General features: G+C 49.1%; 1 protein-coding gene across 13 annotated transcripts in view; it reads left to right on the top strand.

Moving 5' to 3' along the window:
* The window catches only part of EHMT1 (euchromatic histone lysine methyltransferase 1), a 79,048-nt gene that overhangs the window by 20,275 nt on the left and 32,900 nt on the right, over positions 1-25,873 (top strand). For 6 of the 13 annotated variants that reach the window (XM_072352348.1, XM_072352358.1, XM_072352353.1 and 3 more), the window contains exons 2-6: positions 11,997-12,084; positions 16,703-17,259; positions 19,838-19,879; positions 23,660-23,837; positions 25,094-25,230. In XM_072352348.1, the coding sequence (XP_072208449.1) occupies positions 11,997-12,084; positions 16,703-17,259; positions 19,838-19,879; positions 23,660-23,837; positions 25,094-25,230 (1,002 nt within the window). Of the gene's footprint in view, positions 1-3,058; positions 3,199-5,881; positions 6,672-6,765; positions 6,971-8,951; positions 8,972-9,697; positions 9,740-11,996; positions 12,085-16,702; positions 17,260-19,837; positions 19,880-23,659; positions 23,838-25,093; positions 25,231-25,873 lie in introns of those variants that run through there. The other 7 variants (XM_072352345.1, XM_072352354.1, XM_072352355.1 and 4 more) reach the window with 5 other exon arrangements.

A 25,873-nucleotide genomic window follows, 5' to 3' on the forward strand; every position in this document is an offset into this window, starting at 1 on the left:
TGTGGCTCCAGAAGTGTGCATTAATGAGTGAACGCTCCTTCAGAGCTGTTAGCTGAGGCTGGATGTGGACGTTTGGGCTCTCTCAATATGCTGAGGACAATCGGTGTGTCCTGGGAATGGGCATTCTGCTTAGGAAGTGGTATAAATAGTCACCGGGGGGGAGGGGAAGGAGGCGTTGTAAGAGCTTGTGGCTGAGCAGAGCAGCACTTCTTAGCTGTGCAAAAGAAGTCGGGATTCCAGCAGCAGCGCTCTCTGTGTACCCAGAGCCCCTTCCTGGGGGTGGTTTGTTTCCTTGTGTTTGTGGGATAACTTCTGAGGAGGCTCCAAAGGAGTTTCAGCTATGAGCGGGTGGAGGGTCTGAGCTGAGAGAGAACCCCTGTGTTTTACCAGGCTAAATATCGTTCTTCCTATGGAAAGCAACATCTCCCCTTGCTTCCCACTTGTGTTTCTGCTGCAAAGGAGCTGTGAAAATGCCATGTGTAATGGTGTAATTAAGCAGAAGCCCTCAGGAACCCACCGCCCTTTGTGCTGTGCTGCTGCCTCTGTCTGGGAAACGTGAGATTTCTGAAAGGGGTTTTCAAGCTTTGAGTGGGGGAACCAAGGCCAGGGAGGCTGAGTGTCGGCATACTGGGTGTTGGTGTGGGCCCTGCTGGGGTGTCTTTGGAAACAGGGAGTGCTGCTTTGCACCATGCTTTGGTGGAGAAACTGCTGCCGAGTCCTTGGGGTAGGTGAAGGGGAATGTTTCATGGAGTGCGGGCTGCCGCTGGGCGAATCCCCTTCCCCAGCCATTTTGGAGACGTGTTTCACTTTGCAGGAGAGGGGAAGGCAGGCCAGTGGGCTTCTGCAGACAGCAAGTTGCTGAATGGTTAAACCTCCGACATGCCAGCCTGCGTCACGGGTGGGGGGAAGGCTTCCTGTCTGGTGGGAACTACTTGGGAGAGGGCTTAATCTTCAGGAAATGGGGAGATGGGGCTGCAGCCCCGGGGAGATGCTGGCGTGGTGCGGATCCAAGGGTTGATTGTTGGACTGCCTGCACCAGCGTGATCCGTGTGGTTGATTAACACATCTTTAGTGCGTTCAGGGCTGAACATGAGATGTGCAGAGTGTCTCTGGGTGCTTCTGCTCTCGGTGTATTTTTAACCTTGGCAGTAAAAACATCTGTAGCATTGGGGTGCGATGGGAAGACTGAGTGCTGCAGGATGGGTCCCTGTCCTTTTCCCTCTGCAATGGGATGTTGGCTGTGGTCCCTCATTGGCTTTGCACTTAAGAATATCTTTGTTTCTATTTCTGTGTTTTTAATGAAAGCTGGGTAATTTCATGCTGCAAGGAGAGGCAGCACTCCTACAGAGCCATCTCTGGTTTGGAGCACAGTCATCTTTTGATGCTGTGGATAATACAACTCAAGTCTGCATAGCCAGTTCTCGTTGCTTTTGCTTTGAGTTTTTTGGGGCTGTCTTCGATTACTTACCTCTCTGCCTTTCAGCGATTGATAGATAGGGCAGCAAAATCTCATTTTATGTACATTAGAACTTAAAGTTTACATCAAACAAAAACCCAGTGGCTGAAAGAGAGATCCTTGCTTTCTACTGTCACCTCAAATATTCATTCCCTATGAATTTCAGTCATCTCAATTTAGCCTTGCGTGTTTTAACTGTTTAGTAGTGAAACTTCTCTAGAGTGCAGACAGAAGAATAGTGTCACTGCAGCTGAAGCAGACCCAGAGCAGCTCTCCTGCTGCTTTAACTATTGCTGCTTTGCAAATGTGCAAGGACACAGTGGTGAAGTAGCTGCCTGGTCTCTGATGCTGACACAATAGCAGGACATGCTGGCGCTGCTCAGCAGAGGAGAGGAGGGAATGGGTTGAGCAGAGCAGGCGTTGGCTTCATGCTTGTGCCGGAGGTGTAAGTTTGGATGCCTGCTTTTCATGCAGAGTGCAAAGCAAATAAAATCATTGGGCTTCTCAAAACCTCACCGTGGATTTCTGTGGCTTTTCCCCCCACTCTATACAGGCTGTTCCCTGCCCCCAACAGCCCCACTGCAACGCACTACACTGAGCTCGTCTTCATTGTTACAGTTAGCCTTAAAGACAATCATCTTCTGTGTTCTGATTTCATGGAAAATAGCTTTGCTTTGGCCAAGAGCAGCCAGGAGGTGCCACAGCCCATGTCCGAGTTCCCTCTTCCTCCTCGCCTCCTCTGGCTGGGTTCTCCTTCCTGCCCCACATGGGCAGCCCTGCAGCCATGGGGCATCCCTCTGCCAGCCCCACTGCCCGCCTTGTGCTCTCATCTTTCCAGCTCTGCTCTGCCTGCAGATGTTCCTGTACATTGTTTGGGTTTCTCTGGGAGCATGAGCAGATGCAAACGTTGCCAAGAGTTTGTGCTTCAATGTTAAGGAGAACAGAGACAAACTACTTTTATTTTGAAGCTAAAACGTTCTTTTTATCTCGCTGGCTAGGCCAGATGTATCGTATGGTTTGACATAGGCTGAGCTCAGAGCTACTGCACCTCGCAGTGCACTCGCTATCACTTGGTTGTGCTGTCCCCCCTCTTTTTAGTGATCGTGGCTGTGATATGCTTTTGAGGTTGGTTGTACCAGGTCATGTTGTATTATAAATCCTCGCGGTAGAAGCCAGCACCCCTTCAGCTCAGCAGGTCTCATCTCGAATCCTCTTGCAGTTGGACTCTGCACACTTAAACCAGTTTAACCCATGTGCCTTCATCCCCCTCCCCGCAGGTCAGACCCTTGATTAAGCAGTACAGAAGCAGCACAGGGATGTCCCCACACCACACCGCGTCCCCCCCTATCCCAGCTCCCCTTCCCTTTTGTTTTTGTGGAGAAGGGCTACTCTTGAAGGCCACTGAAACAGAACACATTCTGGGTTTAAAAGGCTTTTTTTATTTCCAGGCAAGCGATCAGTTTGAGGCCTGGCACCCTGTCAGAAAGTTGACAGATGATCTGCATTACCGGGGCGTCCCTGGGATGCCCGGGCTGATCGCCGCTCCAATGGACGCTGGAGCCTGCAGGTTCTCTGTGAAATGGCTGCAGCTTGGAGGGAGCAGTGAAATGGTCTCCTCTGGGCATGCTCACTCTGTAGAGGGAGCTTTTATCACATGAGCAGAAACTGAATCACTGCTCATGAGGATCTGGAATATGCAACTCTTTGAGTCTTCCCCAGGAGAAGACCACAGATGTCTGCAGGTACAGTAGCTCGCAGTGTCCATCTCCCATACCTCATAAATAGCAGCGTCCCTCCGGTTGGGGCTGCAGGCAGCCTGGCGCCAGGTGGGAAAGGAGAAGCCTCGGAGAGGAGGAAGACAGTTCAGATAATCATGGCTGGATTCTTTTTTTTTGTCAATTCTCTCTTTTCTTCTGCCCTGTGCGAGGGAGGGAGCGCAGCAGGACGGCAGCCATGCAGGGCAGAGCGCTGGGGCGGTTGGGGAGCAGCCTGGAGCTGCCTTGTCAGCATTTGACTGCTCTTTTGTGTTGTTATGATTGTGACTTTGTTCTGTTCCATGGCCTTGCACGTACATCTGGCATTACCTGGCTCAGGGGAAGCTTGGGCTCTGGATCCGGGCGGTCTTTTGTTTGCCTTCTATGGTGGGGAGGTTTGTTTGGAAGGATGGCATTGAATTTTATTTTAGGATTATTTTTTTAAAAAAATAAATAATTAAAAAGAGATATAGATAGATTTATTTAATTTTATTTTTTAAACATGAAATCTTTGGAGGATGTGGGTCTCTCCTTGCTGTAAGGGGAGCCCAGGCTGGGGGCTCAGCACTGCAGAGGGCCCCAGGCCCAGGGAGGCCCTGTGTTGGCTGCGGCCTATGGCTCCCTGCTGAGCCTGCAGGGAAGAGCCACGTTATTCTACCAACAACAAAATAAAACAACAATAATTTTGGGGGATGTTTTTCACCCTCTATTTCACTTTATTTTATTATTATTTATTTCCCGGTAGTAGTTTGCAATCCATGCAGCTGATTAAAACAAAACATCTATGGTTGGTATGGTTGCAGGAGGCCCAGGTCTGCAGTTTATTTAGCTAAAATTCAGCCCCCCCAGCCCCGCCGTGCTGGTGGGTTCTTGGTGTTCTGTTTTGGGGTTGTTTTTTGTTGCTGTTTGTGTTTAATGCAGATACTCTGTGTGTGCTCAGCAGGCCCAGGGTTGGGCTGTTGGGCCATGCAGGTTATAAGGCAGCAGTGGGCAGTCAGTGGGGCTTCAACTCCACACCTCCCTGCCCGCTCACAAGGACTTCTCCTCCAGTAAACGTGCACCGAAGGAAAAGACAACGAGAGGAAGTCACGAGGAGAGGTTTCTTTCTGGAAGCAATGAGTGAAGGCCTGCCTGTAGCCTGGCTGGCTCCTGCACAGAGAGCCGTGGTGCTGGCGGAACCAGGCTGGCATGGAGTAGCACTGGTGCCCGGGGAGCACAGTGACTGAGCACCCAAAGCACCTGGTGCTCTGTGGCCTTCAGAGAGTGCTGTGAGAGCCGTGCTGACCTGCTGCTTGGAGGGAAGACAGAAACCTCAGACCTGGACTTCCATGGAAGTTAACAGCACTAAATATGGACAGCTGGGCGCTGCTTTTTGTTTTCCTTTTTTTTCCCCCATATTGAAGTGACTTCGCAGTTAACTCCAGCACGAGCAGCCTCTACCACCTTTCAAGACAATCACAGTTCCTCCTTACCCCACCCGTGGTGAGCATGTGTGAAGGAACCCATGCCAGTCTCCTGCCCTTCGCCTCATTTTTTCCTCTCTCATCGCAAGGAATCATTTGGATTTCCCTGCAGGGTGACCATCCCCCAGTTACCCAGCACGGCCCTACAGCAGGATTGCACCTCTCCGGTGCGGAGGTCGGATCCCATTACGGGGTGAGCGCAGGGCTGCCAGCACCACCTCCTCTGCCCGGTGCCATCTCAGGATCGCATGCTGCTTGTACAATGGCAGGGAGCTATTTTGTTCAGGTAAACAAGGACATTTAAGGAGCTTCGCTGTCGTGACCAGCTGGTTTGTGGATGGCTGGGGGAGGGATGACTCGATTCCTGGGGCTGCTTTTTGTTGTCCTTTGGTCTTTTTCCCCTTAAATTTTTCCTTCTCCTTGTGTTGCTCCTGGAGCTGCCAAAGGTTGAGGAAGCACTACAGTGACCACCCTGCAGTGGGAGAAATGTCTTGCTTTTGGTTCAGCCCAAGGACTTGGGGCTCTGGCAGTGTACGCTCCCTGCTCTCGAGGCTCAGAGGACCATATGTTCCTGCAGTGAACTGCAAAGTCCATGATTTGGAAGCGAATCTTGAATTTATAACCCTTAACCACCACTTTCAGCCGATTCTTTTCAACTACTGTAAATTAAATGAGTTTTGAAATCAAGCCCTCTTCACAGACCAGACCCCAGCAGCCAGTAACGTGATCTCCCCTGACGTTCAGACTCGGCCCTTTGCAGATCCGTCTGTCCCTCCTCCCCTCCGGTGCCTGTTTGAACTCCTTGGTCTGTTCTGCAGCATAGGAAATGTCTGGCTCTGCTGCCTGGTGGTGTTGGTCCTGGAGGGGGGCTGCAATGGAGGACGGGCGCTGCCCAGCAGCGTGTGGGGTTATTGGTAAAGCAGCTGGAGAGAAGCTCGTTCACTGGCTGAGCTAATTGGAATGTGTTTTTAAAAATAAAATGGAAAAAAAAAAAAAAAAAAAGAATAAGAACAACTCAAAAAACATCACAGGGGGGAAAAAAATATAGAGCGAGCTCTTAAAAAAATATTCTGGGATCCAAAATACCAACTTGCTTCCCCTGATCCAGGTAACTGCAATTCCCTGAGGAGGGAGAAGCCTGGTGGAAGTGATGGAAAAAGGGAGAGGTGGTGAGGGTTAAGAAGATCTGACGTGTGAGCGTCTTCCCTGCAACGCTGCCATACTGTGTCGGAGCAGCACAGTGCCTCTTGTAAAAGAAGCTTTGCACAAATTGTCCTTGTTCCAAGGATGAGGAAACCTCCAGGTCTTCTGGCATTTTCTGTCCAGCATAACTTGGAGCTGCTTTCACCTGGAAAGCATGATAAACACGGACGGGGAGAGGACTGGAACAGAGAGAGACTGGGAGCAACCTTGCAGTGCTTTTAATGGAGCTCTTGGTGTTAAATGAAGAACTTTTCCCCTCCTCCTCTCCTCATTTTCCTGTGTGCCTGCAAAAATACTCTGGTTTGCATTTAAAGGAGAAAACTGTATGTGCTGGGACTAAGCCAACTTGTTTATTCAAGGGAAATACCATATTTCCAAGGCTTTCTTTCTCAGAGGAAGGCTTGACAGAGGATGGCAGACCGGGCTGAGCATTGTATTTTTAGGTGACATCGCAGCACAGTTGTGAATTGAAGAAGCTGAAATCATGGCTGGCATTCTGCATTGAGCTCGACGGGACCTGTGCTCCCCTCACCCCAGAGCGGGGTTAACTTCATCCTCCTAGACTGTGTGCTCCGAGCAGGTGGATTTTGACCTAAATCAAGGAGAGAATCAGCAGCAACAACAACAACAACAACAGTAAACTGCAACTTTCCACACTTGGCAATTTCCCTTCTCCAAATTGGATTTTTATTGCAAGGGAGGAGCTCGCCCCTGGCCCAGCGGTGGTGAGGAGCGGGGCTGTGAGCAGCCGTGGTTGCAAGCACCAGCTCCTCTCCTACTGTCAAAAAATGGCAGGTCAGTGTGCGTCTGTAAACAATGCAGTTATGAAATGGCAGCGCCAGGCCGAGCTGAGCATGCTCGGGAGCTGCCTGTAGGGGGAGGTGAGCCGAGAAAGATGATCTAATTCAGTGCAATTCTTGGGATTGAAGGAAAAGACCAGGCTCCACTCTTAATGACAGAGCAGAAAAAAAGCCCCACGAAGGACGAAGCCCGTAGGCCATGGAGGCAAGGTGGTGAGGAGCTGCCACCTCTAGGACTTCGGGTGCTGGGCAGCGCTGCGTGCCTTTCTCACCCTCCAGGAGAGTAAAGTCTTGGTGAGGTTTTGCTGTAGCTATTAGAGGGACAGGCCCTAGGGTGCAACTTCTGTGTTGTTGTTTTTTTGCCTTGTTTTCCTCTCCCTGTCTGCTTTCCCAGCTTGCAGGCGTCGCTGTGATTACAGGTGGCACAGAAGAGGTGGTGTGTGCGGGGCAAGGTCCTCCATGGCCCAAGGAACACCCAGGCTGGGGCCACCTCCCTGGGCCCTGGATTGAGAAGGTGTCCCCTCTGGTGTTGCTGGGCTGGGTAGGGGTGAGGGAGCTGCTCTGTTGGCTGCGGTGGTTTGGGGGAGGGAGAAAGAGGAGGGCTGAGGCCAAAGAGGTGCCTGGGTGTTGTTGATGGGGACAAGGCTGCAAACTGTTCTCTCCAGGCTCTTCTTGGTACTGTGGTTTCATCCTTGCTGAGCCTTCCTGCGGACCTGGTGGTTCTGAAGCGCCTAGTTTGCTTTCGCTAGAGAAGATGAAGAATCTTCATCTTTGTTTTAAGGTTGTCTGCTCCCCCCCCCTGCTCCCATGTGCTCGGAGAAGGTGGGCAGCAGCTGTACTTCTTGCTAACCTCAGCCAGTGGAAGGAGATGCCTTTGTCTGCTTTGGATTTCCCTTTGTGTGCACATACAAGTTGTACTGGTTTTCACTCTACTGGGTCACAGTTAGATGGATGCGATGCTTCGCAGCATGGAAGCAGCAAGACAGCATAGCTGTGTCTGCACCAAGGCTGCCTTGTTCACTGGGTTCACCCCTGCAGGAGCCTGGGCTCTGCAAACCCCCCTTGCCTGAAGCCTGAGCACCATTATGGGCTGCCTTGTGCTACGAGAACCCACTTTTAAGTCTTGTGTTTCATGCGTGTGTCTCCTTGTTCCCAGCTGTTGCATGCAAGGACTTGTGCCTCGTTTCTACCCTTCCCCCTTTTGTTCAGAGTTGACCTGTGTGGCTGGAATTGGAGGGAGCCATGGGGGCAGAGAAGAAAATGTTTTGTTCTTCTAGGAGGAGTTCAGGAGACAAAAGAATTGCGGGTCTAGTTTGATTTGGGGACAGGCTTCAGGCTGCGAGGAGTGCTTGTTGTGAGCTGCAGATAAAATTCCATGTTCACATGATTGCACGAGGCTTATAAGGAAGTGGCCTTAACCTAGAAAAGGAGCTTTGAGACTGGTGACTGCTTTGGAGGCCAGGTGCGCTGGTGTTACATTTCCTTCCTTCTCCTCATCAAACGCTTGTCATGGCAGAGCTCAGGACCACTGTCCCCATGACTGGTGTTCCCAGACCTGTCCGTGCTCAGCAGGACCAGAGCAGAGCTGATATCTGAAAGCAGCCCTCTTCCCCTGCCTACAAAGCAAACACTGTCTCTCTACAAGCATCTTCTTAATCATTGCTTCCTATGTAATTAGCTACAAAACGTTTGCCTTCTTTTGAGGCAAAGGTTATGAGCAGGTTGGGTTTGTTGGGTTTTATTAGCAGGAGGAAAAAGAATAAAGAGAGAGTAAATGGGAATCTACTGCTGCTGGAGAGTTGCATCATTTATCGAGGGCTTTGCCTCCCTTTCTTGCTGCAGCACACACTGCTGCCTTGCATGAGGTGAGATCCAGCTGTGGGGCTGTGCTGGCAGTGTCACCTCTGGGGGCTGGTGTCCCCTGGGTGCCTCCTGTTGGGGGCTTCTAGGCCCCCAGGGTCACTGCTGTCCCCCATGCCTGGTGTGCGTGTGTTGGGGAGCGTTGGTGCAGCTGCTGCTGGTAGCACAGCAGTTCTGTGCAGCTGAGTTGGAGAGGGGTTGGTCATTCTGCTTCCAGCCCTCCTTCAGATTGACCTGCTTTAACCACCCGTCTCAAATCAGAGCAGCGTTGCTGCAAAGCTTGGGTTGATTTTTTAAGAAAACAAGAAAAAAAAAAAAAAGGAAAAGAAAGACTCATGTAGAGGTTGTCATCTTAGCACATCAACCTCCGCTCCTTCCTGGTCTACTGCTAGAGAGCTCTGGTTCATGATGCAACTAACTGCTCTCTTGGGCTTGGTAAGCTACAATATGTTGGAGTTGTGCTGTGCATGTATTGTCTTTGCCTGTGAAACCTGCTTGGACTTTTGCAAAGGGCTGATGAAAATGCCAAGGAGGAGGCTGAGGAAGCTCTCTGCGCTTCCCAGCTTTGCTCTTTTTGTTGTTGTTTTTTGTTTTAAAGGCACCATGCAGTTTCTGGTTGCCTGCTTGGAAATGCTGCAGAGCGTTTCCTCGGCTCTGCCCTGTCTTCCGTCCCCTCCAAAGACGTGGTGAAGGACGGGAAGCCTTATTTCTTGTTAATCAGAGGCGGAGAGGAAAGACTAAAGCCAGCCCTTGCTCCTTTGCTTGGTTCTTCTTGGCTTCTAAAGCCCTTTCAGCCACCTTTCTTAAGGCGCAGCCATTTTTCTTTCCCTCGAAATCTAAAAATAAAAGGAGCCGTTGGGGGGAATCCTGCCCCGTCGCTCGTGGCACGCAGCCTTGGTGGAGGCTCTCCAGTGGCTGGAGGTTAATAATCCATCTGGGGTCGGCCGGGGAATGGAGGCGGCCGTCTGCAGGGAAAGGGGAAAAAAATAAAGCAGGAGAGCGTGAGACTTTTATTGTGAAGCAGCCTGAGCTTGGCAGTTGGCTTTTGTTGGGACTGCTGCAAGAGCCGACACTTCTGGCGGGGAGGGTGGGTATAGGATTTCCCTGCCAATCAGGAGCCGACGGATTGGGCCATGGGGTGTGAGCGGAGGGGAAGTTTGCTCTGAATTTAAGGGGGGAAAAGCAAGGCACACAAATATGGAGGTATTGACACTCGCAGCCAAGTTGCTGCTGGCTCGGCTGGGCGGAGCCGTGGGCTGGTGGGAATGGCTGGGCAATGGGCCCTGGGCTGAGGGTGGTGGGCACCCAGGGCGCTGCCTGCTGCCCGTCCTGCTGCCAGCACCCTCCTGCAGTGATGGAGCGCGGGTGGAGGAGCATTGTCCTCGGGGACGAGGCTTCGAGGGCCGCGCGGTGCTTTGCTGGAGCTTCCTTTGGATCCGAAGGCTTCCAAAGTCACAGTTGTCTTTTTCGTTGTTGTTTCTTGATTCTTTCCCTCCCGGCAGGTCTGAAGGTGCGTTAGCGTTGTGGATGGCGATGCTGACTGTTTGCTTGCTCCAGAGCAATGCCTGCAGGCCATCAACCTGCTGCTAGGGGCTGCAGAACTCATTGGAACCACCTCGGTGGCTTTGCCTTGGCACCGAGCTTTCCTCTTCCAGCATGGAGCAGCGGTGGTTCCTCTCTTGGTGCTGGAGATGCTGCTTTGAGAGCTCCCGGCGCTGTCCGGGATGTGAGGCAGCTCTGGGCTCCCGTTAATTGCAGAGAAGAGGGAGCGTGTTCGTTAGCTGCCGAGGGCTGGCTGACGCCAGGGCTCCTGCAGTGGCTTTTCTTTAGGCCTCGTGGCCTGAGCAGCAGCAGTGTCCCGGTGAAAGGGAGGGCGTGAATAATTGGTGGAGTGGGGGAGCTGCTTGAAAAATAAAGGATGGGAGGGATGGAAATGGCCTGCTGGAAATGCTGAGGCTTTCAGGAGGAGTCAGTTGAACAGCAGGAATATCACCACCTCTATTTATTGTAACAAAGCTTTGGAAAACCAGCGGGTCTGTGTGAGATGAGTGGGGGCTCACTGCACAGGCCAGGCCCCAGGGCAGCTCCCTGCTTACCCTTGCACCAGGATGAGCTCATTGGGCAGGTGAAGTTATCCTTATTTTACAGCAAGTCTGGGTGGAGAAGAGGTAGGATTTACTTGCAGATGTTTTCATTGAAGATGCATGTTATGGCTTAGCTGGGAAAAGCTGCTCTGTGTTCCTGTTGGAGGCTGTGTTCCTGTGGTTTCTTGATGGGAGCTGCTGGAAGCATGCATTGCTCAGCCCGGCTGCGCCTTTGGCTCCCAGCAGTAGCACCAAGGCTCATCTGCCCTGGTGGCTTCAAGCAGATAATGGTTGGGGAATGGTGAGCAGCAGCACCTTGTTTGCCTGGTGAAGCCTTTGAAGCTGATGTTCCAGCCTTCGTATGCATTTGTTATCTCTTGCTTGCTTTATGGGAGAGGGACAGGCCTTCTGTTCCTTTTGTAAACCACTGTGCTTTAAACCTTTTGATTTTCATGGCTGTGGGCCCCATCTATTCATGGTGCCTGCAGCACATGGTTTGACTTGGGTTCCTGATGTTGGGGCTCCCCTGGTGCCATGCAGCTCCATGGATGGTCACTTTGCTCGCCTTTTAGGTTGGGAGCAGAGAGCTGTGGCAGAGGACCCTCCTCATCTGTGTGTTTGCTTGTGGTTTTTATAAGACTTTTCTCCTTCGTTTTGGTAGTTTTTGTTTTATTTTTTTAATTTAAATCGAACTGCCCCAAAAATGCACAGCGGTGCTATTAAGGCCGCAGACCTGATCTAGCAATGTGATGCCAGGCATGTGGAAGGCAGAGGGGAGAGCAGGTGTTCCCTTTCTGCAGAAGGATAAAAGAGGAAGAAAAGGAAAAATTGCTTTGCATAGAACTAAGAAATGAGCTCATGGGCTGTAATAAACGTGGAAGGTTAGGGGCGATGGGTGAGGTGCAGTGATGGTTGTGTTTTATGAACTGCATTTAAATGGACCGCAAAAAGCAGAAATGCCGAAGTGTACTTTGTCCTGCTTGTGCAGATAAATGATGCAGCAAGAAATGGGCTCAGCCCACCTCCTCCTACCCACAACAAAGCAGCCTGGGGCAGCGAGGGTCACTTCCTTGGGGTGCCCTCCATGCCTCTGTCAGCCTGTGGCAGCCTCAGTTGGGTTCCTCAGCTCTTTGCATTCAGAGCTGCATGGTTGCACCCAACTGCAGTGCCTGCCTCAGCCCCAAATGCAGGTCCCAGCCCTGGGGCCTTTATCTCTGACCTGTGCCTTGGCAGTTTCCTGCTGGCGGTATTTTGCAGAAAGAGGTTGGCCCGTGATGTAAACAGGATACATCCAGGATTGTCTCTCTCTTCTTTTTTAATGCAATGTGTATATGAACGTGGAGCTAAAACTCGATATTTCTTTTTCCCCCCATCAGCAAACAGTGCTGAGTAAGGGAGAGACAAGGAAAGACGCCTGCATGAAGACTGAACTGCTGAAAGATATCACCAACAACAAGGAGGAAGGTAAGCACCTGCCTTGGTGGAGGGCCAGACCTCAGCCTGGCTCATGGGGTTGGCTTGTGGCAAGCTGGTGCTCTCACAAAAGGAGCAGCTCTGTTCTCCTCCTGTGTTCTCCTCCCCAGAAGATGCAAATTTGCTCTTCAGTCCATCCATCTCCACCCACCTGAAGAATTATATGTGGTTTTCACTTCTGCTTTCGTGTGGCTTTGAGACACAAAGGAGGCTCGAGTTACTTTGAACCTCCTCTGTGTGGCTGCTTGTAGTCAAACTCTGATCCACGCGATGACCTAGCCTTGTTCCTCCCTATTAAAGCTAACTTTCTGTTTTCCTCTGAGTCTCTCTGTTGCTCCAGAGCAGGCAGCGATCACTGCTGGCTGGGTGAGACACCTCGTGCCATTGAGGGTTGCTTCCTGGCTTCTGCCTTGTCTCTGCTTTCTTTTACTTTGCAGGCTGTAGTGCACATGGATGAAATCTTTGCGGTTGTCTGTGAGTTGCACACACACAGATCTGAGAGCTTAATAGATGTCGGCGGGATTAGGGGGGAAAAAAGAAACAACACAGCCCCTAATCTTTTTTTTTACTTCCCACTTTCTTTTCATGGCTTCATTGTTCCTTGACAAGCTGCTTCTCATTGATCTGCCAGGGTCTGGGGAAATTTTGTTCTCTTCTCCCTCATAGAACATCAGTAAAACACTGAACCGACCTCACCAAAATACTCTGTTCTTGCTAGAAACAAAATGTTGAGCTTAATTCGGACCTGTGTGAGTACAGCATTGCCTTTGAGTTCTCTTCTGCCCAGCGTAATGTTTTGCTCTGTTCAGGAAGAACAAGCAAAATATTGAGTGCTGTGTCAGACGTGAGCACGGTGCTTGCATATTAACTGGCAGCACGTGAGTGTTGCTGCTGACGTCAGTTCCACGTGGACCTCAGATCCGGGAAGACCAGAAATGGAGTCTGAGATGTCAGTATGAGCTTGCATTCCTCTGGGAAGAGACTTGAGCTTTGATCCCTTGCCTTGCTTGGCTCAGGAGTATTACTCTAGTGTATTTAGCTCTGGGTTAATCCCAAGGTAAGTGACAAGTGTCTGCGGAGGTGAAAAGAGAGGATGAGGTCTGAAAAAGAGAAACTTTTATGCCTTGCAAGTCTTGACTCATTCTGACTAAAAGGAAATGCCGTGTCTGAAAAGGAAGCTGGGAACCCTCCCTGTGCAGGAGCAGTCCTGAGGGTTTACAAGGTGCTCAAATTTCAACCACTTCAGCTCACTGTACTGCTCTATTACTGGGAAAAAAGGATCCTAACATCTACACTGCATAGTTCCCATACTTGTGGTGAGATTCAGAGTGTATTCTCCTTCTTCTCAAACATATAATTTATGTAAAAGACAATGGTTTGCTTGGTCATCGTGCTACATGCATTGTTCTTAGCTGACCTTCATTAACCATCTGTGGCCATCATAGCAGTTCAATTAGTCAGCGGCCCTGAATTCTGTTCATAACGTTCTGAGTTAGCATGGGGATTTGCATTTTTGAGTGTGGGCTGAGCATGAAATCATTACAGCAGACTTGTAGGATGGCATGGAATGGTTTCTTTGAGCCTGTTTTTCCTTACTGAGGGGATGGGAAGTGGTGTGTGGATATGGAGTGCATGGCCTGGTGCAACTGCCTGCTGTCTGGGATGTGGCTCTTGGTGTTTGGTCTTCTCATGTAGGTAGTTTATGTCCCTCTTTGCCTTTGACAAGGAAGACGGGCAGGGAGATGGAAGAGCTGAGCAGAAGTGTTTTATTAGGCAGAGTTATATTTAGCCTGACTCAGAAGTTAGTCAGAAGCGATTTCTTGCAAGAACTGCAAGGGATTTCAGTTCTCCTCCTCCTATCCATCGCTCCCAGCTGTGTGCTTCATCTCTCATGACCTTCCAGTGCAAACTGCTCCTGTTGTTGTTCCTATCCTTGAGGTGGGAAGCTGCACTCAGACACAGCGAGGAGCAAAGTTCCATTAGGCTCCACAAGACTTCACCCAAGGCAGCTGCTTTACAGAAGCTGCATTGCTGCGTGAGGTGCACACAGTCATTTTGTTTTCAAATAACCTTAAAGCTGCTTTTAGTGTTAGGGTTTTCATTTCCTGGAAGGCCTTTTTGCTGTTTTTTTTCCCCTTCCTCTGCTTCTTTATGCAGATAGAAAGCTGCTGTGGGTGAGGAACGTGCTGCTTTCCACTGAGCAGCTGCAACCTTTTCATTCCCAGGTGTAGAGATGGGTGCTCGAAAAGGAGAAAAAGAATAATCTCCCTGCCTTGATTTGCTCCGCACTGGGACTCCCTGCTAAGCCTGGCAGCCAGGAGCCATGTGGAACAAAGGATGCTCACACACTCCAGGTGGTCACTCCCCCCGACAGCCCGCCAGGTGCTCGCTGTGCTCAGGGACTCCATCCCATGGCAAAGGGACAATTAATTTCATGTGGGGCATTAAACACTTTGCAGTCATCACTGGTATTTATGGGCAAGAGGCTGAGTCCCATTCCCCCAACCTGTAAGCTCAGTGTGGGACATGAACAACACGTGAACCTTTTCTTTTTTGCTGTTTGTTGGATCGGGGTGCAGGCAGCATTGTGAACAACGTGACAGGCTTCTCCTGCTATGCATAATGTAATGCTGGAGATACCAGGATGCTTCCAGTAATTGAGGTGACATACCCATGGAAATAGGCTTTATATTTTGATCTGTAGTTTTTTTTGAGTTAAAGGACAAAGAGGCAGAGAAACGAATGCAGCCAAAGCGTAGTTTGGGTCTGTTTAGAAGGGATGAATGCAGTAAAGTTTCAGAGCAATAACCAGTTTTGGGTTTTTATTCATCGGTGCTCCCGGCATGAGCAGAAAAGCCTCCCATTGAGCTGGGCTGTCAAGAGGAACTTGTTGACTGACCCATGGAACTCATTGTCCCGAGGTCTATTGTGAGCCAAGATTTCAACAGGTTTGCAATAAAGAACTTTTTTTTTGGAAAGCATAGAAAAGGTGAAATGGAAGGAATGAGCATTTCTGTAGCTGGTGCTGTTGAAGAGCTTCTGCAGGCTTTTATTAAGCATTTATCCACTGCGAGGCTCCTGCTCTCTCTAGATCATGTTCCCATTACTTTGTACAGGCCCCTGGTCAGCAAAAATGTAAACATACGCTGAATTACATCTATTTCAGCCTCGTGGGTTGTTCATAAAGGGTGATGATTTGGGGCCAATGCAGTTATTCTTTCCCCCTAGGGCAGTGCTCTCATTTACCTTGGTTTGATCCCCCTCCTGGCAGGCACAGCAATTCTTGCTCTCAGTTGGTTTGGTTTATCTGATACTCAGCCTTGGAAGCTATTTGCCGTGCTGGTGGGAGTGTGCAGCACTGCAGTCCCCAGCTCTGCCTGGAAGCACCCAGGGGAGGTGGGCATTGGGTTTGGAGCTCAGCAGAAGGTTTTCACCAGGTCAGCAGAGGTCTTCAGGGTATCAGTCTCTACAAGCAGTGTGAAGCGAGGTGCTGATGCCAGCATGCTGCTCTGGCTTGCAAAGCTGTTTTCTGCTTTGAATTCTGGGCTCTACTGTAGGCTAAAATAACTTCAGTTGGCTGTAAATCAGTCCTACCTGCTCCTCCAGTCCACTTGGACAGAGCTTTCGATGGTACTTACGATGCTTTTCATAACTGTCTGGCCTCTGGAAGGAAAACAGTACACAGAATCACTAACAGCAGGTTGATTTACTCATTTTACTGAATGTGCCAGTGAATTGTTATCAGCCCTGGCTGCCTGGGTTGCTGCTGGCTTGTCGTGTCGGGAACCTTTCTGCAAGTACACGGTGTTCAGACTTGGATCCTGTCAGCTCAGGTCTGAGATATCTGTGGGATGAAAGTACTGGCAGGGGAGCCTGGAAATATTTGGAAAGGAGAAAGAAATGTCTTTGCATGGACACTCCTGTGTTATCTGCGAGCGAGCTTTAGGTCTGCAGGGATCTCACTGTGTTTTAACCGTGTAATTGTTTTAGTCTGGGATTGCACTTAGCCTGCCTCACCCCCATGTTTACTCTGGCTGTTACCTCTGAAATGACACCGCGAATCCTGCTCCTCTGCTGCTGCTTCCTGCTGGAAGAGTGATCTGCAGTGAGCGATGCTGCCTACAGAGCTTATTCATTGCAGGGTTACCAGCTGCAGGCCCCGGGCTGTGCCACAGCAGCTCGCCCATCCAGCTCCCCAGCAGCCCTCCCATGGCACTGTGAAGAGCTCTGCCAGAGATCCGAGTGCAAGATTGGGCAGTGTTTTGTTTGACGTGCGAAGTGTTGACATATGGTCCTATAAATGTAGTTATTGGAAAAGCTAAAGATAATATTTACCTTGAAATATCCATCATTGGGGAATAAATGGCCGCTTCTGCAGCTGACGCGAGTCAGAATGAGTGCACTGCTTTCAGCTGAAGCTGCCCCAGTTTTTACCATGCCAGGATCTGGCCAAGCCAGTCAGGTAGGTGCGTTGGCAGCCCAAGTGGAAATATGTAGGGAGAGCTGCTTTGGGGGAGACATTGACTCGTTGTTAACCACTGTGTGCTTTAAGGATGCCTGTGACCTTTTTCTTTCTCCTCCCTTCTCTTTCTCCTCCCTCTTTCTCCAGGGTTCAATGCCATGGCTGCGGATGAAAGTGCTACAGAAAAGCAAGTAGGGGAACCAAAAATGGCTGTAGATGGTGAAACCAACGGTTCCTGTGAGCACGGCGAGGCTGGGAGCCACCCAAACCCAGCAAAAAACACTCAGGACAATACGAAAGTGAGCCAGCAGGACTCTAGTACTAAATTAAATAGGATAGCAGAAAATGGCATTTCTGAACGAGATGGTGAGACTGGGAAGCAAAACCATATGAAAGCTAATGACTTCACACAGACTTCTCTAACAGGGAGCAATGGATATATTCTAACCAAGCAGATGGCGCAGGAGCAACCTCTAAGGACTACCAGCACCTTTGCTTCTCTCACTGGCCATGCTGCAAAAACCCTTCCAGGAGGAGCAAGCAAAGGGAGAACTGTGGGCACCTTTTCTCAGATGCAAGCCACGATGCCAACCAAGCTCGGGGAGGGCAGTAAGGACATGGATGCTAAAAAAGCCACTGCTGCTAATGCTGAAGTCAAGGTCCACAGAGCACGGAAGACAATGCCTAAACCCACCCCTAGCCTGGTAATGTATATACCCATGCTAGGTCTTGGTTCTCTCTGGGTGTATGGGAGGGGCTCTTTGTTGCACAGGGGTGGATGTATTTCAGTGACATCCCACCGGGCAGACTGGTTTTTGTTCTTTTTTCTTTTTTGATGTTTTTCTCACAGAGAGACAGAGGTGCTCAAACAGTCACGTGGCCACGGTCAGCTCTTCCCCAGTGTTTCTAAATATATAATTGATCGATTGCCTTCTCTGGCAGATCTATCAGACACTAAATGGCCTTTCTCTCTTGGCTGTATTGCTCGTCAGCTGTCTGCTTGAAATCCAGAGCTGCTTATGAAACAAATTAGATTTCTTACAAGTTTGACCCAAAGGAAATTAAGCATAGTGTGTTAACTGGAGGCTGCTCCTAAGCTTGAAAGCTGTCGAGAAGCTGATATGTTAGGCAACTTGATTGCATTGCCGTGTCATTAAGCCAGATGATGCTTTCTTGCTCTGTATGTGCTGCCTACAGTAATGCAGCTTGTTCAGAAATGTTCCCTACAGAATCCTTGGGTGTGAATTTACCATCACTTGATAAAAGTGAGATCTGTTTTTTGTTTAGGAAGTAAAAAGAGATTTGAAGTCATCCTGTGACCCCAAGTTACAATGGGAGTGAGCAGAAATAGGCCTTTCTTTGTCATAAACATGGACCAAGTTTTGGTTCTTTCGCCAAAGACGAGGAATTAGATACTGGGAACAGTCAGATCTGCACCACAAGCACTTGATCTCCAACCCTGTGACACTTTATATTTAGCTCTGATGAGCTAGATCCTTCCATCGTGTCTAATGATGGAGAGGGACCATCCTGTACCCAGGTTGAGGTGCACAGATTGCTGTGAGCCCTACTTGGCAGTGGGAGGGACACCCAGAAATAAATGGGAAGCTGCTGCAGCTCTGTAAGTGCTGCCATAGTGTATTGCTACCAGCATTTTGTGGACAAGCAAATGCCAGATGATCCTCGGATGTCACCTACATGTTGCAGCACGGGTCTCAAAGCTGTGAATTGCTGTGGTCTGGAGTAGGGGAAATGGGGGGGGAAGGGGAAATAAAAGAAGATAAATGAGTGGTGGCACCTGTGGTCTGGAGTAGGGGAAATGGGGGGGGAAGGGGAAATAAAAGAAGATAAATGAGTGGTGGCACCTAGCCAGCCACAGATGGGGAAAGGTGCCCTTGGTGGTGCAGCAGCAGCAGCACCTGTGACTCCGGAAGCAGGTGGGAGTCCAAACACATGGAGCCTGCAAACCTTGTGGCGGTTCAGCCTGCACAGCAGAGTAGAAACCACACGGGCCACGATTTCCCAACCGTTCTCCCAAACCACTAATTTCCCCTCTGCCTTCCCCTGATTGCATTTGAATTCTCTGGCTCTCACCCCCCTGCTGAGTTTTTTGGCTGGCAGCTGGGGAGGCCCAGATGCAGCACATACAGCCTGATGGAAGGCTCATGGAAGGCTTTCTTACCCAAACAAGGATTTGCAGCTGAAACCTCGCAGCTTTCCTCCAGCAGCCTGCAGTGCACTTAAATTAGGCAGGGCAAACCCCGACCCTGGTGGAATTTGACAGGGAGAGACCCCCTTGGGGCTGAGCAATTGAAAGAGGCAATTCCCTTCTAAAAAACCAACTGCTAGGTTAGGAAGGAGTGTTTTCATCATTCATATTTTATGACACATCAGGATTTTTTATACAACCCCTTGGGCTTTGGGGCTCATCTCTAGAAAGCTGCTTGCAACGTTGGAGTGTTTGCATTGCCATGTTATAGGTGTGCTGCGGTTGCACTGCTGGTCACTCTTTACTTTTGCAGCAGCAATGGATTCAAAAGGCAAAGCCTGCAGTTGTTTGGCCACTCTTCCACTGCAGTGCAGCCCTTTTCCTTGGGTTGGAAATGGTGAGAGGAACGAAATTCACAAGGTGGTAGGAAGAGTCTGTTGACACATTTCCTGCTCAGGGGCTCTGCATCTGAATGCGAGCCCACAGTCCCCAAGATTTGATCTCATTTCTGCAAGACAATAAAGCAGCTGGTTTGTTCAGCCTTCCAGATAATTACTACCTATTTTTCCCCATTGTCTTTCAAATTTACATGCTGTTTTCATTTGAGGAGCAGAGTCTTTGCTACTTGCCATTTTTCTGTTCTGATTATTTCTTTGTTGAGCAGCTTATAAGAGGCTCCTCAGCTCAGCACGTGCAGTCGTGCCTTTTCCCCTTTGAAAGCACTACAGAGCAGGTGGATGTACTGTAGGAACTGTGGAAATCACCCACAGTTTGGTGTTACAGAACGAGTGGGTTTTGTCATTAATTTTTTAGAGCATTGCTCTTCTCTTGGTAGAATCCTCTTCCATGCATATGCTAAGAGAAGGAAGCAGGGAAGGAAGGTATTTTGTTGCCTGCAATGCATTAACTTTCATTCCTCTGCTCCTGCAGAAACCTGCTGGGGCCAAAAGATTGTTTTCTTCAACCTTAAGTTGTCAGGGGACCTCAGTAACCTTTTCTGTTACGTGTATGTTGGTCTTTGAAAGGAAGGAAATGTTTGTCTCACAAATGTAACCGGCTTTTTCTCTGTTTAGGAATTGCTTCCTGAATTGGGATCGAAGCTGAATCTGAAACAGGTGACAATTTTACTTGATATTGTTGCATGTTAAGTTGGTTTCTGAACCGGGATCTCAGAAGAGTTTTGACAGCATTGGTTTCATTCCCCTTCTGTTGGTGCAGTAGCACAAACTCGGCACCTTTGGAAGAATTTCTTCCATTCCTTCTTAATCTGTTTATAACTCCACTGAGAAAACAAAGGTTTGCAGGGTGAGACAGAAGTGATGGAGAGCTGCACTGCCATGGCTCATACAGGCAGTGAGATCTGCTGGGGATCTGCTTTGCATAGCAGGCAGCTGTTTCTTGCTTAAGTATCATTCCCCAGTTGTTGGAGCCCCCAGCACGTTCATGCTTTGCCATGTTCAAAGGTACACACCCTGTTAGCACTCCCATCCAGCTGCAGATAGACACCAGCCTTGCTCCCCGGCAGCCTTGCTGCAGCGGTGCTTTGTGTCACACCTTTAGCTGTTGGGCTTCATTTGCAAGCTCATGGTGTGCTGGAGATAAAGATTCTGAGGATCAGGGAGACGGCTGACATGGCCAAGCTGGAGCTGGTGCTGGGAGTGCAGTGCAAACAGCAGCCCTGCTGGGAAACAGCAGACACTGGAGCCTTTGCTCAGCACATGGCTGTGCTTCCAGCATCACTTCTCCTTGCTAGCTCGTCTGCTTTGGTAATGAAAGAGCTCTTAATTGTGGGGCTGTGGGAAGAACACTGCGCGGTCTGCTGAACCGACACAGCATTTAATTAGTGAGGTTTATTTGTTCTTTATCTTTGCTTCTGGGAAAAAATAGTGGGATAGTCTGTCTTTGCCATTTTTAGTAACTTCTCCCTGCTGCTGTAGGGGGATTTCTGCACCAGTAATAGAAACAGGGTTGATCCCATTACAGTGTAGTAAGTATGTGAATATGATTTTCTTAAGCACGTAAAATGATGTTGTCTTGTGCCAGTCTAAGGAGTGTGAATGCAGACAGTGCAGGTTTTGAGTGCAGCAGTTTGTTTGGCTGAAACGGCACATGGAACTGTGTGCAGCTGTGGTGGGGTTCTCAGCAGGTCAGCTCCTGGAAAGCCAGGTGTTGCCTTCCTGGTGTGGTTGCTTCTGGTGCAAGCTTCAGTGTTGCATTTTCCACCCAAAGCAGAGAGATGTGAAGAGCAGGAGCCTGGATCATCAGCAATTGAAGCTACCCGCTGTCCTCTGCTGGGAGGGGCCAGTTGGTTGTAACCTGGGGATGAGGGCTGTGGGACATCTGTGCGTGTGCCTGAGCCAGCTCTTCACCAGCCTGATGGGATTTGAAGGAAGAAGAGATTTCCCAGCAGAGCAATGTGCTAGATTAGCAAAGCCTCTTTTCTGGGAGCACTTAAATCTGGAACCGATAGAGCAGAGCAGTGCAGGAGCTCACTGTGAAGGACCAGGAGGGACCAAACCTGCAGACTGGGGCTAAGGAACCAGCATAATTCAGAGACCTTAGACACGGGAAAAGGATAAAGTTGAATCCACTAAGCACTCCTAATGCTCTTGGTGGAAGGTTCAAGTTTAATGAGAACAGTGAAGATGTAACTGTTTCAGCTTGTGGGGAGTGAAGAAGGATGGTGGGAAGGCAGAGAAATACTCCCTGATCTCTGCTGATATTTTTAGTCCCAATCCTCAGATTTAATGTTTGATTTCTATAGTTATGAAACCTGTATGTAATGTGTTTTACTGATGGCCTGTTTGGCTTCCTCTGCCATTATCATAGAACCATAAAATGGCCTGGGTTGAAAAGGACCACAATGCTCATCTTGTTTCAACCCCCTGCTATGTGCAGGGTCTCCAGCTACCAGACCAGGCTGCCCAGAGCCACATCCAGCCTGGCCTTGAATGCCTCCCTAAATGCCATGAGGCTTCCTGGGAGATCTGGTCACCTCTCTGCAGAAATTCCTTCTTGTCTCTCCACATACCAGCAGACTTTATCTGAGACCATTTACAAGGGCCTGCATGTAAAGGACAAAGCCCTGATGTACATTTGTTTAGCTGCAGGCGGCTCTGCATCAGATCTGCCTCTCCTGTGCTCATCCTCCTAATTGTGAGTTAAATACGGGAAGCAGTGGATGTCCCAGGAGACTTGGGAATTCTCAGAATAATCCTGTATCTGAGAGTTAACCTTTAGATCTGTAAACTATGAAGAGGTATAAATAGTATTGTTGAGACTATTATTGGCATGCTGTGCCCTGCACTCCTGACGTACTTGTTCTAAGGGGGAGAACAACTGGAGCAGTCTCAGGAGCGATCCCATGTCCAGAAAATGATCCTACGGACACTTAATTTTCTCATTGTATTAAGCTTATTGAGGAGAAAGTTTTAAAACTTAAGGTTAAGCACAGTCAGTAAGTACTTGGAATGAGAGTGTCTGATGATGCAGGGCTTTTTAATTCGGAGGGAAAAGCGTAATGCATTTAATTATCTGACAGTGAGAGCAATTAAGCATTGGAACAACATATCAAAGGGTATGGTAGATTTGTCATCTTTGACATCGTTAATCCACGACTAGATCCCTTGTAGGAAGAGAGGCGCTAATTCAGCCAGAAGATATGGGCTTGATGTGGGAATCACTGGGAATGTGATGGCCTCTTTATGCAGGTCATTCTGGATTATCGTTATGGCTTTTCTGGCTGTGACCAACCCGTCACTTTCTGCCAGCATTGTGCACATGGCAGAGCTGTAATTAGGAGAATCGGTCGCTTCCCCATTTGTTCACAAGGTCACGTATCACTTGAGAGCAGAGTCCAACAGTGCTCGTATGAACTCAGACTTTAAGGAGTATTTTGATTTTTTGCTGCTTTTTTTTCTTCCTTCCTTTTGCCCGCATGCCTTTTTCTGTTTTGGTATTTCAGCTCTTGCTTCAAACATCCCATAAGAAGCGGTGGAGCAGCGCATTGCCACCGCAGAGCTTGTAATCCACTACTGGTGCTCTTGGATTGCTGGAGCATCTCTTCCAAACCTGCTTGCCAGTTGATGGACAGGTGTATGGACAGGCATGGATGGGGCTAGGCAATCATTGCATGACTGAAGGTGCAGGGTGAGGTGTGCTCACATCAGTGTGTATGAGCTGTGTTGGAGCCTGGGAGCCTGTCTGTAGGCACAGGTACCATTGTGACCATAAAATTCACTTGAGCCTTATCAGCTTTTCAGTAGGGGTTTATCAGCTGAGCTAGCTGATGCAGCGAGCTTGGCCACATCTTGCTAGGACAGTGGTAGTGCTGGAGGTGAACCTGCAGTGTCAGGCAGATACCTTCCTTGGCTGTGAGCTGGGCTAGCAGGTGGGAGAGCATGAATTCTGCTGAGTCTTTATGGGGCCAGAAGGAAGGATTCCTTCCTGCTGCTGCCCACCCCTTGGAGTCTTCTGTGCAAGGCTCTGTTCCTTGTTTGCTGGGAGGTGACAGCTGCAGTCCAGATGTGTTTCAGTGAATAGGTGTATTTGTTGGCTTTGTTCATCTTCTTGAGAGCCAACCTAATGCCTGTGTAAATAGTGTCTGGTGCTTTTCAATATCTGCACTTAATGTACAGAGCTCTGCCATCCCTGCTCTGTGTGCAGACTTTCTCAGGGAGCAGCCCTCACCAAGTGACCAGCAGCAGGCTGGGTCTGTTTGTAGTCTTTAGGCAAAGAAATGGTGTTTGCTATTGAGGAGGGGCAGAGTGCTTTTCCTTTGAGCATCTGTTCCTACCTTCAGATGCAGGTGATTCCATTTGAAAGGAAGGAATTAAATTTATTTTAATGATTTCTTTGAATTCAGAGTCTCAATTTAACTTAATTTTGTTTTCTAGCATGCAAGTAAAGACCCCAAAGATGGGAGAGACAGCAGAGATCAAAAAGAATCTAAAGAGGAAGGCAACAAAAACATCCTGGAGTTTGGGAAGCCGTTGCCATTGCCCTCTCTCCCAGGCCTTCACCAGTCACTACCTCAGAACCAGAGCTATGTGGCCACCTCGAAGTCGCAGACAGGTAAGAGGACAGAGCTAAAATCCTGAGCAGCACCCAGCTCCCAAACGTGTGTGTGTGTGTTGGGGTGTGTGGGCTGAGGCAGCTTGGCAAGGACTGACCCCTTTGGTAGTGGCTTTTCCACAGAGAGTTGTAGTATCACGGCATGGTTGGGTTGGAAGTGATCTTAAAGCCTCCCCTCTGTTGGTGCAGCCCAGGATGCAGTCAGCCTTCTGGGCTGCAAGCACACACTGCTGCTCATGTCCAGTTTTTTGTCTGCCAGGACCCCAAGTCCTTCTCCATAGGGCTGCTCTCAGCGAGTTCTCCTCCCAGTCCATACTCGCGTCTGGGGTTGCCCCCACCCAAGAGCAGCACCTTGCAACAGAATCTGCTTTAGGATTCCTTGCCTGGCAGCATCAGTAGAGCTGTTGCTGTAGATCTTGTTTTGACAGCTGCTGCTTACTGTGAGCCGCAGTTGTGTAAATAGAATGATTTGGCTTGGCAGAAAGTTTTTGAGGGGACTATGTAGATTTTTGATGAAACTTCGTCATGGTGAGACATGAAGAGATGCTCTCAAGGAGCAGCCTGTGCAGCTGGTAGTGCTGGAGCTGGCTGTTTCCTGCTGCATGCTGTTGTTAAAAGCCTGCACTCTGCGCACTTCTGATGTGCGTGCACCAAAGGCAGCAGCAGGCGCTGAGGTGTGAGGACTGGTTTGATTAGAAGGCCAGGAGGGAGACTCAACAAATTAAGACCCAATCAAAGCAGTGAAAGGAATCAAGCAAGCTTCCATAGCAGGTGTGAAATGAGGTTAAATGGCAAACAGCTCCTTATTTAAAGTACCTTTTCTCTGTTTGTTCTTTAGTTATTATATGATGGCTTTATTGTAAGTTGGTATTATTAACCTTGCAGTATTTATTTGAGCAAGCTGGATTCTATTCAGCCTCCTGCAGCATTAGCAATGCTGCCAAACACAGGCTAGTTTAAGGATTGATGCTGTGTATGCTGATACAGGGACCAGAGGAAACATGGAGGGGAAACTCAGAATTTGGGTGATTTTGCAGCATTGGCAAAGAGCTCTTTGTGTGTTTGCATGTATGTATGTGTCTCCTTTGGCCTGAATTGTAAATAACTTAATTGGAATGGGAAGCCTTTTTTCCCCAGATCATATCCTTAAATACAATTTCCCGCATTACGGCCTCTAATTTCTATCCTTTCTTTTCACTCCTGAAACAACTTTGGCCTTATTATTATTATTATTGTGTTGTTTTTTTTTTTCCCAGCTGCTGCAGTATCTCGAAAGAAAAAACGGAGAATGGGAACCTATAGCCTGGTTCCCAAGAAAAAGACCAAAGTGTTAAAACAGAGAACAATGATTGAGATGTTTAAGAGCATAACTCATTCCTCTGTGGGTGCCAAGGTGAGAGCTGTGCTGAGCCGGCCGGGCGCATTTGTTGTCACCATACATGCACCTTGTCCTGCCACACCAGCCCCACGGGTAGTGTAGGAACATCGTTGCTGTCAGCATCTTCTGTTCTGAGTCTACATCTTCTCTCTGGCAACAACATCCTGCCCACAGCAGCTTTGCTGCTTTGAAAATGGCTTTTTGAGGGTGGCTGTTCAGATAGCAGCTCTTGCAATGTTTTCCAGTGGATGTTCCCCTTCTGTCCTGTGAGTGCTGTGGGACTGGAGAGTTTTCAAGCATACCACACAACGTGGTAACGTTTTTGTTGTGGAGTCCTTAGGGTTACTGTCTAGTGTTGTTTGAGGCTGTAAGGGAAAACAACCAGTTACTTACAAACAAACCACAGGCTGTGTTTCCCTCCTGATCAGGTTCTGCTTTTGCTGCACTCTGGGCCCTAAACCTTTGGCCTTTGAATTCAAGTGGATTCAAAGCGCTAGGCATCAGTGGAATGGAGTAAAAATTCCCCAGTCTGAATTAACTTCCCTTTGTTTAGAAACCTCCTTTACACCTTTGGTGTTCCATGGGGAGATGCCCTTTCAGTTAGTCTGCATGGTCTGGCTGAAAGCTGCTGTCCAGCAGCCCTCCCCTTAGCGCCTCG

Source organism: Excalfactoria chinensis, chromosome 18, assembly GCF_039878825.1.
Source record: "Excalfactoria chinensis isolate bCotChi1 chromosome 18, bCotChi1.hap2, whole genome shotgun sequence".
NCBI lineage: Eukaryota > Metazoa > Chordata > Aves > Galliformes > Phasianidae > Excalfactoria > Excalfactoria chinensis.